Source organism: Oncorhynchus kisutch, linkage group LG2, assembly GCF_002021735.2.
Source record: "Oncorhynchus kisutch isolate 150728-3 linkage group LG2, Okis_V2, whole genome shotgun sequence".
NCBI classification, from domain to species: Eukaryota; Metazoa; Chordata; class Actinopteri; order Salmoniformes; family Salmonidae; genus Oncorhynchus; species Oncorhynchus kisutch.
Window position 1 is genome coordinate 49228556 of NC_034175.2, and position 12956 is coordinate 49241511.

General features: G+C 45.9%; 1 protein-coding gene across 2 annotated transcripts in view; it reads right to left on the reverse strand.

Moving 5' to 3' along the window:
* The window catches only part of LOC109867748 (pleckstrin homology domain-containing family M member 3), a 49536-nt gene that overhangs the window by 15672 nt on the left and 20908 nt on the right, over positions 1-12956 (reverse strand). For both annotated transcript variants that reach the window (XM_020457051.2, XM_020457028.2), the window contains exons 5-6: positions 6903-7048; positions 6381-6574 (exon numbers count right to left, since the gene is read on the reverse strand). In XM_020457051.2, coding sequence (XP_020312640.1) covers positions 6381-6574; positions 6903-7048 — 340 coding nt within the window. The remainder of the gene's footprint in view (positions 1-6380; positions 6575-6902; positions 7049-12956) is intronic.

Sequence of the window (12956 nt, forward strand, 5' to 3'; positions counted from 1 at the left end):
AATTATTGGAATATTTTCTTGGAACCATGACTTATATCCTTTCATAATATATAATAATACATACCATTTGACAGACACTTTGTGTAATTTTGTCTCTCACGCTTGAACTAAACAGACCGGTAACTTCAAAGTACACGTGTGTAAATGTATAACACCGTTTAATGGTATTTCATACATTAAACGGTCCTAAACAATATCATAACCGCCATCGATAAAAGACAGTACTGTGCAGCCATCTTCATTGACCTGGCAAAGGCTTTCGACTCTGTCAATCACCATATTCTTATCGGCAGACTCAACAGCCTTGGTTTCTCTAATGACTGCCTCGTCTGGTTCACTAAGTACTTCTCAGATAAGAGTTCAGTGTGACAAATCGGAGGGCCTGTTGTCCGGACCTCTGGCAGTCTCTATGGGGATGCCACAGGGTTCAATCCTCGGGCCGACTCTTTTCTCTGTATATATCAATGATGTCGCTCTTGCTGCGGGTGATTCTTTGATCCACCGCAGATGACACCATTCTGTATACATCTGGCCCTTCTTTGGACACTGTGTTAACAAACCTCCAAACGAGCTTCAACGCCATACAACACTCCTTCCGTGGCCTCCAACTGCTCTTAAATCAAGTAAAATGAAATGCATGCTTTCAACCGATCGTTGCCCGCACCTGCCCGCCCGACTAGCATCACTTCTCTGGATAGTTCTGACTAAGAATATGTGGACAACTATAAATACCTAGGTGTCTGGTTAGACTGTAAACTCTCCTTCCAGACTCACATTAAGCATCTCCAATCCAGAGTTAAATCTAGAATTGGCTTCCTATTTCGCAACGAAGCCTCCTTCACTCATGCTGCCAAACATACCCTTGTAAAACTGACCATCCTACCGATCCTTGATTTCCGCAATGTCATTTACAAAAGAGCCTCCAACACTCTACTCAGCAAATGCATGCAGTCTATCACAGTGCCATCCGTTTTGTCACCAAAGCCCCATATGCTACCCACCACTGCGGACCTGTATGTTCTCATTGGCTGGTCCTCACTACATATTCATCGCCAAACCCACTGGCTCAAGGTCATCTATAAGTCTTTGCTAGGTAAGGCTCCGCTTTATCTCAGCTCACTGGTCACCATAGCAGCACCCACCCGTAGCACGCGCCCCAGCAGGTATATTTCACTGGTCATCCCCAAAGCCTACACCTCCTTTGGCCGCCTTTCCTTCCAGTTCTCTGCTGCCAATGACTGGAACGAATTGCAAAAATCACTGAAGTTGGAGACTTATATCTCTATCACTAACTTTAAGTGTTAGCTGTCAGAGCAGCTTACATATCACTGCACCTGTACACAGCCCATCAATAAATAACCCATCCATCCATCCAACCAACTATCTACCTCATCCCCGTATTTGTTTTTCTGCTCTTCTGCACACTAGTATTTCTACTTGCACATCCTTATCTGCACATATATAACTCCAGTGTAAATGGCTAAATTGTAATTACTTCGCCACTATTGGCCTATTTATTGCCTTACCTCCTTACTTCATTTGCACACACTGTATACAGATTCTTCTATTGTGTTATTGACTGCACTTTCGTTAATCCCATGTGTAACTCTGTGTTATTGCTTTTGTCACACTGCTTTGCTTGATCTTGGCCAGGTCGTGGTTGTAAATGAGAACTTGTTCTCAACTGGCCTACCTAATTATTATTATTATTAATTACAGTATTACATACAGCATATTAAACATGAAAGTATATCCATATATCAACATGACAGAAAGGAGATTCTGCTTTCATGTTGAGATTCATTTAGGACGATAACAGAATGTACACCATGAGTCACGTCTCACACACACACGCCATGATCGGGCCTGTGTAACTGTGGCAACGAGTGGCCAAATTGCCCTGAAAATGGGGGTCAATTCAATAGAGTGGGAGCTGGGTTGGGGTGGCAGTGGAGGCTGGGGTTTAAAATCCCTCTGCCTTTATTACGAGGTGAAGCGGGGTACCCTCAATAATCTCTTCATCCTGCCTGTCTCGCTATTACAGTCCTCTCTACGCTCATCTGCTTGAACTACATACACGCAAACGTTAGCATACATACTCACATACACACACAGACAAACACACACACACACTCTCGCCCACGCTAGCTCACATTACAGCTCGAGGATCCACAAAGTGACACAGTGAGAGAGAGACAGACAGACAGAGACAGAGAGAGCGGGAGAGAGTAGAAGATGGAGAGGGGGAGATATGGGATCACATGGACAATTTGGGTGCACTCACTCTCTGTACTAGTAACAATGTGAAAAGAGACACACACACAACTCTAATGTGACTCATGAGTGGAGAGAGGCGCACACATACACAGCTCTATGCAGGTTCTATGCCACGCCTTTATCTGAAGAGGGTTGCAATATCTATATAAATGATGTGGAATGTGTGTGTACATCAGTATTCTACACAGAGAGAGAGAGAGAGAGAGAGACAGAGACAGAGACAGAGACAGAGACAGACAGAGAGAGAGACAGACAGAGAGTGAGACAGACAGAGAGTGAGAGAGAGAGAGACAGACAGAGAGTGTGTGATCAAGCATGTATGAGTTAGTTCAGATATAGAGGCAGAGCGTGTGCGTGTATGCCCACAGACAGGCAGACTTTATGTGGTCATTGTGAGAGGAGGCATGGCAAAGGTCCAGTCAGAGAGAGCAAAGCCCCATTCACACATCAGCCTCAGGCCTCATTAGACAGGCTTCATTACAGCACTAACCTGACACACACACAGGCTCAGAGGGCGGGCTATTTGTTTAGCTGAGGATGAATTCCCTTTTCATGTGTTTGTGGGAAGCTTTACAGTTAAGCGATAGCCAGGGAGGTGTGTGTGTAGCTTTCCAGTCAGTAAGAGATAGACAGGGAGGTGTGTGTGTAGCTTTCCAGTCAGTAAGAGATAGCCAGGGAGGTGTGTGTGTAGCTTTCCAGTCAGTAAGAGATAGACAGGGAGGTGTGTGTGTAGCTTTCCAGTCAGTAAGAGATAGACAGGGAGGTGTGTGTGTAGCTTTCCAGTCAGTAAGAGATAGCCAGGGAGGTGTGTGTGTAGCTTTCCAGTCAGTAAGAGATAGCCAGGGAGGTGTGTGTGTAGCTTTCCAGTCAGTAAGAGATAGACAGGGAGTTGGGGGGACTGTCAGAGAGACTAGCCCCTACTGAGAGAGTGAAACCAGCAGTCAAGAGGCTTCGTCCTAAACGTCACCATATTCCCTACATAGTGCATTACTTTTGATCAGAGCCCTATGGACCCTGGACAACATTAGCGCACTTCATAGAGAATAGGGTACCATATGGGACGCAACCAGAGTCAGAACAACATAGAGCATACATACATACCAGACACCCAGCTAGGGAATGTACAGTCCATGCCATAACTGACTAATCTAACTGCTACAGTACAGGGTTCAGCAGACGGACAACACCAGCTTTAATTGGAGGATATCAGTGTTATGTTCAAGGAAGCAGAAGCATAGGGTGTATGTCTACTGACAGACATATTTAGGGCAGACTACCTGCCTCTCACCCTGATTGCTGCAAAATATGTTTTGGCCATATGACATGACAACCCACTATGGATCTTCATCTTCACTCACTTTTGTTCTAAGTTGTAAAGAACATACCCCCGGAGAACTCCTTCCCAAAACAACAAATCACTGAAGACAGAAAAAGTGTTTTAAAAACAGACATCGGCATCATAACTGTGATTTGTAACCTGAGTGTTTAAGCCTCCAATAGAGACATCCAGTAGCCACCCAGTCTGCCGTGTGAATCCCTGTTAAATCCCTGGTTCGTGTGATTGTCATTTTCTCAGGGGCCTGCCTGCCAGTCCACAAGGGCTGGACATTAACTCTCCTTCCCTCTCGAGTGTGGTCCACCAACACAGACAGTGTGGTAAAGAAGGCCCACCTGAGCCTCTTCAACCTCAGGAGGCTTAAGAAATTTGGCTTATCACCCAAAACCCTGACAAACCTTTACAGATGCACAATTGAGAGCATCCTGTTGGGCTGTATCACTGCCTGGTATGGCAACTGCACCGCCCTCAACTGCAAGGCTCTCCAGAGGGTGGTGCGCTCTGCACCACTCATCACCAGGGGTAAAGTACCTGCCGCCCTCCATGATACCTACAGCACCCGATGTCAGAAAGGCCATAAAGATCATCAAGGACAACAACTGCCCGAGCCACTGCCTGTTCACACCGCTACCAACCAGAAGGCGAGGTCAGTACAGGTGCATCAAAGCTGGGACCGAGAGACTGAAAAACAGCTTCTATCTCAAGGCCATCAGACTGCTATAGAGCAATCACTAACTCAGAGAGGCTGCTGCCTACATTGAGACCCAATCACTGGCCACTTTAATAAATGGATCACTAGTCACTTTAAACAATGCCACTTTAAATAATGCCACTTTAATAATGTTAACACATCTTACATTACTCATATCATATGTATTTCATACCATCTATTGCACCTTGCCTATCCGCTCGGCCATCGCTCATCCATATACTTATATGTACATATTCTCATTCACCCCTTTAGATTTGTGTGTATTAGGTAGTTGTTGGGGAAACGTTAGATTACTTGTTAGATATTACTGCACTGTCCGAAGTAGAAGCACAAGCATTTCGAAATTAACATCTGCTAACCATGTGTATGTGACCAATAACATTTTATTTGAAAACACACACACACACACACACAAATACACACACACACACAGTGTTGATTCTGCAGTGTTGACTCTTCCTGTGGGTATCAGCGCTGGCTCTGGCAGTAACTGACCAGCACACCCTGCTGGGGTAAGATCACAGTCAGTCAGTCAGTGTGTGGTTTGATAAGACTACAACTATTATATATTGAATACAACAGGTTCACTGTTTAATGGAGGTTATGACTTTGGCTTAAAGTATTGTACACTGTAAACAGTATGGTGCATGCCTGTGTTCATATGTATGTGTGTAGACTATCCACACGTGCAGCGTTTCTGTGTGTCTGTGTATGTGGGGTATCCGTGGGGTTCAGAGGTGTGCGTTAGATCAGCGCAGACAGTGTGGGCCGTGACAGCTCTCTCCCATCTCCCAGGGGTTGAGTATAAACACAGGGCAGGCTTCCTCCGAGCTCCCTAGCCCTTTAGCCCTGTCCAGGGCCATGGCAGGCCTATGGAGGGCCGATGGATGGCCGGGGGAAGGTTTTAGCGCCTCCGGCCTCATTAATCCTGTAGTGTTTTGAAGTGTGGGGCATTAGCCGCTGTGGGCTAATGGTGTAGCGGTAAACATGGGCCCCGGTGAGCGAGCATCGTTCCGGGGTCGCCACCACTGCCGTAAACATCCCAGCTAGATGAAGTTACACCCTCTTTCCGACAGCCAGATGGGATGACTCTGAGGGCCCAGGGTGGGTGTGGAGGAGTAGGAGGGTCTCAGAGCCCTACCCTCTCTGTTGGTTTCTGTCAGTAGGTTACTTCAAACAGACCTCAGCACAGCAGAGACAGACATCAAAAGGACAGGTGAACCTGGGATGTCTGCAGTCTACACGGACCTACACACTCACTGTAGACACGGGACATAAACCTGCCAGTCAGACTCTCAAAAGCACATAAAGAAGGACATGTTTTAGACACAAGTATATGGACCAGGACTGTCTTTAAAAACAATATTACTAAGCTGGACAAAATGAGAAGCTTACTAACCAGCTCTTTAGAGATGTGTTGAGTGTACTTCACAAAGTGCGAGTACAAGAGTATAGTGTGGGGAGGGGGTACGAAGAGTGTCTGTAGTCCATGGGAGTGACCCCATCCAGGGCAGTGAGCATCCATCACCCCAGAGACAGGCCTTTTAGTCTGGACCCCCTCACATAAACACAATCCCATCATACGGAGAGAGCATGTAGGGGCCTTAAGGCCTACAGACAGTCATACTCAACGTGGGCTAGGAATCAAGTCAACAAAGGGTCTTTCAAAGGACATAAGACATACAATTACCATTCCAAGCTTCTTCACTATATTCCTGTGTTTTATGAAATCCTACTTTGATGCTTGCAGTCTCATTACACACCATTCTCTCTCTTCCTCCTTCACATCACCCTCCACTGTCGTGGCCCCCCAACATCTTGCCCATTCACAACTCTTTATATCTGTAGTCACTAAAGATGGTCTTGGAGTTTCAGTTCAGTGCCCATACACCTGACTCAACAATCAAGGCCTTGATTAATCATTCTTTAAGTACTCCCCTCTTCCCATGCCCCTCGCCTTCAAAGCCCTCCTCGGCCACAGCAGAGCAGCAGCTGAACAGGTATGCTCTGATGAGGAACTGGGTCTACTACAGTTTGGAAATTGCCCCCTCTCACCTTCTACGAAGATCCTCAGCCACGGCAGCGCGGCAGCTGAACAGGTATGCTCTGAGGGACTGGAGCTGCTGTCTCAGGCGCAGTACTGCAGCCAGGCCCTCACAGTGTTCATACAGACACGGGTTCAGCTGCTGCACGTCCAGCAGGGGTTCCTCATACACAAACTCCAGGAACTCCTTGGCCTGCTTGGACACCTGGACAGGACACAGGGGGAGGGATGGGAGGGCTGAGTGGTGGAGAACGCATAGGGATGCGGGGTTGTGACTGTGTATACATACATGTATGTAAGTATGTATGTATGTATGTATGAATCAGTTGTGGGACCACATGGGGTAGTTTGGAGGGAAAATGTAACCTGGCAGCATTCTCTATACTGTATGGGGGCACCCAACCCCACGTCCATGTGTCCACCCAATTTAAGATGTGTGTAACTAGGGAACATTCCCAAGTGTATTTTAGAGTGTATCTCAATAAGCTGGACATACTTCTGAAATGTGTGCATTTATCACCATTGATTCTCACCTTGTGTCTGTTGGTGTCCCAGTTGTGCAGCAGGCGGGCAGGGATGAGGAACAGGTTGTCTTGGTGACAGCTCTGGCAGTAGTACCAGCCACTGTAGCAACACACCTTGGCCTTGCCCCGCGACAACCCTACTGGCTTCTGACACCCTGCACAGAGATAGAGAGGAGATACTGGATAAGGGAGTGTGTGTGTGTGTGTGTGTGTGTGTGTGTGTGTGTGTGTGTGTGTGTGTGTGTGTGTGTGTGTGTGTGTGTGTGTGTGTGTCTGCGTCTGCGTGTGTGTGTCGGTGTGTGTACAGCTGAACTAAAGCACAAAATGCTCTGTGTATCTGGAGCTCCAAGTTGAGCAATAAAGTCCCTCATTTACTAGAAATGACCTGTTGGGTAAGGCACTAAAGACAGCTCATATTCAGGTCACAGAGAGAAGCTGTTGTCAGGAGATTGAAAATCCCATTTGCTACGGCTAATGATTAGAGAGGAGAGACCCAGTCAGTCTGGGCTCTTAAGCACAGTGTTAATATGTAGCAGTTTATGGCACCTCTTAATTGCCACACTAACCACGTTCAACCAAGCAAACAAACATCTATAACTACGAGAACCATTAAACTGCAGCCACATCACCTGTTCAGTAAATCCCTCAAACCCAGTTGAGACTGAGGTAGAGATCAATAGGTTTCCCCAGTCCTACCTGCAGTCACAACAAGAAGGGACTTCAATGCTCTGCTGTCTAATGAACACTAAAGAGAGAGATCCTAGGATTCTATTGAGGATGTTTAGAAGTGCTGCTATCCTCTGAAAACCCTATTTTATTGTTCCTGTCTGCATTCCCCCAAATACTCAGGTCCCACGCCACGGGTGACGATTGGAACCCAAACAGGTGAAAGGGGCAACGGCAGGTATCCCTTATCCCCAGGATGATCTGGTAGGGCCGGGAGCGCCACAGAGGAAGAAAGGAACAAGAGAAGAGGGAGAAGGCAATGGAGGGAGAGGGGGAAGGACCTCAGATGGATAAAGACTTGCACGCTCTTGCTCTTTTTCGATGGAGCGTGGTGCCTTCCTCTTTACTTCACAGAGACAAGAGAGTGGCAAGAGATCAGACGTGGATAGAGAGAAGGAAAGAAAAGAGACAGAGGAGAGGAAAACACCGTCTCCATAGCCGGACACCAATGCCAGCTATCAGAGCAGCAGATCAGGACCTGAGAGACTTAGAATGAACATAATACAAGTCTCTGATTTCGTCTGATTTCGTCTGCGGAGGCTTTCTATGGGATGTTGTTGTTGAGGTACCTGATAGAGCACTAGTGACAGTCTATGACTACAGAGAGAAACCAAAGGGTAATGCGTCTCAAATAAAAACATATCGGGCCGGCGGCTCAAGCCTATTCCTGGACATTAGGCCGAGCACTTGTAATGGAGATTCTTCAATGAGCATGCTTTTTAGTCCAGGTGTAAAATCAATTCGGGAGTAATTGGTTTAACATTCACCACTGTGTACATAAGGGACACCAATGTAAAAACCTTACAGATCGCAAACACTACATTAACCCAATAGCCTCTCCAGCCAACATCTTAATTACCTCAAACTCTGGGGACAAACTTTGAGGCCTATTAGTTTCTACTATGATTCAGTCAGAGGGAAAGCCAGTGGAGAACACAACCCAAAGCAATATAAGAGGCCCAAATGAGTCAGATAAATGACTAAGCAGGGACTGATGTGGTGTGTCCGTTTCTCTTGGAGAGAGAACCCATCTCCTCCTTATGCCTTCCTAAATCCAAGGCAATATGGCATAAACACAGGGGCTGCACTGCCACTGGCTGAGGTAAGGAGTTAGCCATGCACCAATCAGGCACACTGGAGCTAATGTCAACTTGAGGTTTTTGTGGCAGGGACCCCAAGCTATAAAAAGAGAGTTGGTGTCTTCCCCCCTCAACTCTAGTTCCCTCTTTACCATCCATCCTCGAGCTTACACACACACACACACACACACACACACACACACACACACACACACACACACACACACACACACACACACACACACACACACACACTGGAGGCTGCAGTGTGGCGTATACCACAGACCATGCGGCGGGGTGTCGTGTGTCGAGACTGCCCTGTAATCAGTGTAGGAGCGCAGCACAAACCCACACTAACCACTCCGCTCCATAAATACACACATCCCATCCACTCCCCCAGAAAACAAACCAGCCTGCTGCTGCTCTGATGCCCATCAACTCAACTCACTAGGGCTGGATTTAGCCATTGGGGTTTTCTGAAAAGGGCTCCTCCAAGTGTTCTCGGAAATTATTGATAGCATTCACTAACATTGTCGTTTCCAGAAGTACACCTTGGCTTCTGTATAGGTTCGATTCTCCGAAATAGGATCCAGCATGTTTAAATCTGGACGGTAACTTGTTGTGTTGGATGGTGCCTTGGCAATACAGATCCTATACTAATGATGTGGATGATGTGGCTTATTTTAGTGAGTGTGTGATGGATGTTAGGGCCTCCATGGGCAATGTCCAGCAGAGAGGAGAGGATGGTCAGTGCCAGCGGCCAAACGCTGTGTAACTGCTGGGAAGGAGCTGGCCACTAGCAAACCACAGCTGGAACGGCCGCTGGGTCTGCTGTCACTGTCAGTAAAAAACAACAACAACAACAACAAAAACCCTCACACAAAAAAACAAACGCATATTGATCTACATGGTTACAGTTTAGTTATATAGCAGACGTTCTTATCCATAGCAACTTACAGTAATGAGTGCATACATTAATACTTTTTCATACTGGTGCCCCATGGGAATCGAACCAACAACCCTGGTGTTGCAAGGGCCATGCTCTAACCATGCAACTAAGCCACACGGGAGCTTACTTCATGGTTATGTCCTCCCTAAAGCCACAGCTCTCTAACACAGCTAGGTACATTCTAGTAGCCTTCTAGTGTAGAGTGCAGAGAGCAGAGGGACAGAGCAGTGGTGCTCATGGGAACAACATGCCCTCTAGGATTGTCTATGCCCACCAGTGTGGGAAAGAAGAGGAATAAAACCATGGACCCACCATCTCAAGCTCCCACTTGAGAGGCCACTGTAGGGATTCCCTAAAACCTCCAGTGTCGCCTCAAAATGTCTGACACTGAGGGGAGGAGAGGTGATGGGAGGAGATGGAACGTGAGAGAAATCCACTGTTGTAATACTGAGGCACCCCAGGTCTACCTGCTGCTATGATGAAACTGTGGCCCCTCAGGTCCCAGTCCCACAGCTAGAGAGGGTCAATTCTGCTCTGTCGTCCCCAGAGAGAGGTTCCTACTCAACCACGCTTTCAACTGTCCGACGTTTTACACCACCGCACTGCTGAGTGGACATTGACCAGTGTGTGTGTGTGTGTGTGTGTGTGTGTATGTGTGTGCATGCACAGGGGGCAAAGACAAGAGGCCTCTGCTTTGATGTGTCTCATTCAGGCAGACGAACACTTGTGTGTGAGTGAGAGTGAGAGTGCTTGTGTGTGAGAGAGAGAGAGTGAGAGTGAGAGTGCTTGTGTGTGTGGGGAGGGAGGGTGGGGGATGCGCTGCCCATCTTTTGATGTGAACGCCCACCTCTTCCCCTAACACCCCTTTCCAGCTACAGATTCCCACCCAACCCCAAAGCATCTCTCTTTTCTCAACCTCGTCTCCCTGGTTGTCCCTCTGGATACTCCAGTCCTCCTCTCTTCCTCGTCCCTACAAAGCCCTCTCCTCTGAGGACCCTGTGAATCCACACAGGCTGAAAGACCGGGGTCAAGCAAACTTTGAGAGGAACCTGGGGGTACATTCAGCCCCTTATAGAAGGGTAGAGGAGGTGTTGGGGGGGGGGTAATCAGGCTTCAAATGAACATCGGCAACAGAAAAACAACCATGTGTTTCCCCATGTGCAATTAGCTGAATAAATATTGCTAATTCAATTCTGTTTCAGTATGGGTTTGATGTGAACAATCACTTGTCGCATATGCATGTGGCGCAATTCTTATGAAACAAAAGGACAAAGACAACACACAGGTGGAGGGTCACTGGCCTTTCATTGTAGGGTCCTGAACTGCATGACTGGTTAGCAAAAGTACCTGCCCAGTGATTCCAGATATCTATGAAATATTACCTATAATTACTAACAATTTGAAATAGTAGTTATAGTATTTCTTAAAAAATTAGTATTTATTTTTTTCTTTTTATGATAAATGTAACGGATTCTAAAACACGGTAACTGTAATCCATTGCGTTACCAGCTAAAATATTCTAATCCGATTACAGATACTTTTGAAAAACGAGATAATTAAATTCAGAAAGGATGTTAGCGGGGGAAAAAACACTTTTCCAAATGACATTCAAATAAGCCCCGAAAAAAGTTTAATTTGTTCCACCTGAGCGAATCTGACCACAAGTCAGAGATCACTATGATGACACACCAAATGTGCTTGATCGATTGCGGGAAAAAAGCAGGAATAGGCTTTTGTAGGCTATTATAGTCCCACCCGTGTCTTCCTATTGGGAATAGACGTTAGAGGTAATCACCACAGCTGCTCTCTCATTCAGAAGTTTGGACACACCTACTCCTTCAAGGTTTTTTTTGTATTTTGACTATTTCCGACATTCTAGAATAATAGTGAAGAAATCAAAACTATGAAATAACACATATGGAATCATTTAGTAACCAAAAAAAAGTGTTAAACAAATCAAAATATATTGTATATTTGAGATTCTTCAAAGTAGCCACCCTTTGCCTTGATGACAGCTTTGCACACTCTTGGCATTCTCTCAACCGGCTTCATAAGGAATGCTTTTCCAACAGTCTTGAATGAGTTCCCACATATGCTGAGCACTTGTTGGCTGCTTTCCCTTCACTTTGTGGTCTAACTCATCCCAAACCATCTCAATTGGGTCGAGTGATTGTGGTGGCCAGGTCATCTGATGCAGCACTCCATCACTCTCCTTCTTGGTCAAATAGCCCTTACACAGCCTGGAGGTTTGTTGGGTTATTGTCCTGTTGAAAAACGAATGATAGTCCCACTAAGTGCAAATCAGATAAGATGGTGTATCACTGCAGAATTCTATGCTAGCCATGCTGGTTAAGTGTGCCTTGAATTCTAAATAAATCACTGAGAGTGTCAACAGCAAAGTACCCCTTCTCCTCCATGCTTTATGATGGGAACCACACATGCAGAGATCATCTACTCTCTCACAAAGACACGGCGGTTGGAACCAAAAGTCTCAAATTTGGACTCATCAGATCAAAGAACAGATTTCCGGCCGGTCTAATGTCTCGCTCCTGTTTCTTGGCCCAAGCAAGTCTCTTCTTATTATTGGTGTCCTTTAGTTGTGGTTTCTTTGCAGCAATTTGACCATGAAGGCCTGATTCACGCAGTCTCCTCTGAACAGTTGATGTTGAGATGTGTCTGTTACTTGAACTCCGTGAAGCATTTATTTGGGGTGAAATTTCTGAGGCTGGTAACTCTAATAAACATATCCTCTGCAGCAGAGGTAACTCTGGGTCTTCCTTTCCTGTGGCGGTCCTCATGAAAGACAGTTTCATCATAGTGCTTGATGGTTTTAGCGACTGCACTTGAAGAAACATTAAAAGTTCTTGAAATGTTCCGCATTGACTGACCTTCATGTCTTAAAGTAATGATGGACTGTCGTTTCTCTTAGTTTATTTCAGCTGTTCTTGCCATAATATGGACTTAGTATTTTACCAAATAGGGCTATCTACTGTATAACACCCCTACCTTGTCACAACACAACAGATTGGCTCAAACACATTAAGAAGGAAAGAAATTCCACAAATTAACAAGGCACCCCTGTTAATTGAAATGCATTCCAGGTGACTACCTCCTGAAGCTGGTTGAGAGAATGCCAAGAGTGTGCAAAGCTGTCATCAAGGCAAAGGGTGGCTACTTTGAAGAATTATAATATAATAATTTATGTTACTACATGATTCCATATGTGTTATTTCATAGTTTTGATGTCTTCTCTATTACTCTACAATATAGAAAATATTAAAAATAAAGAAAACTCTGGAATGAGTAGGT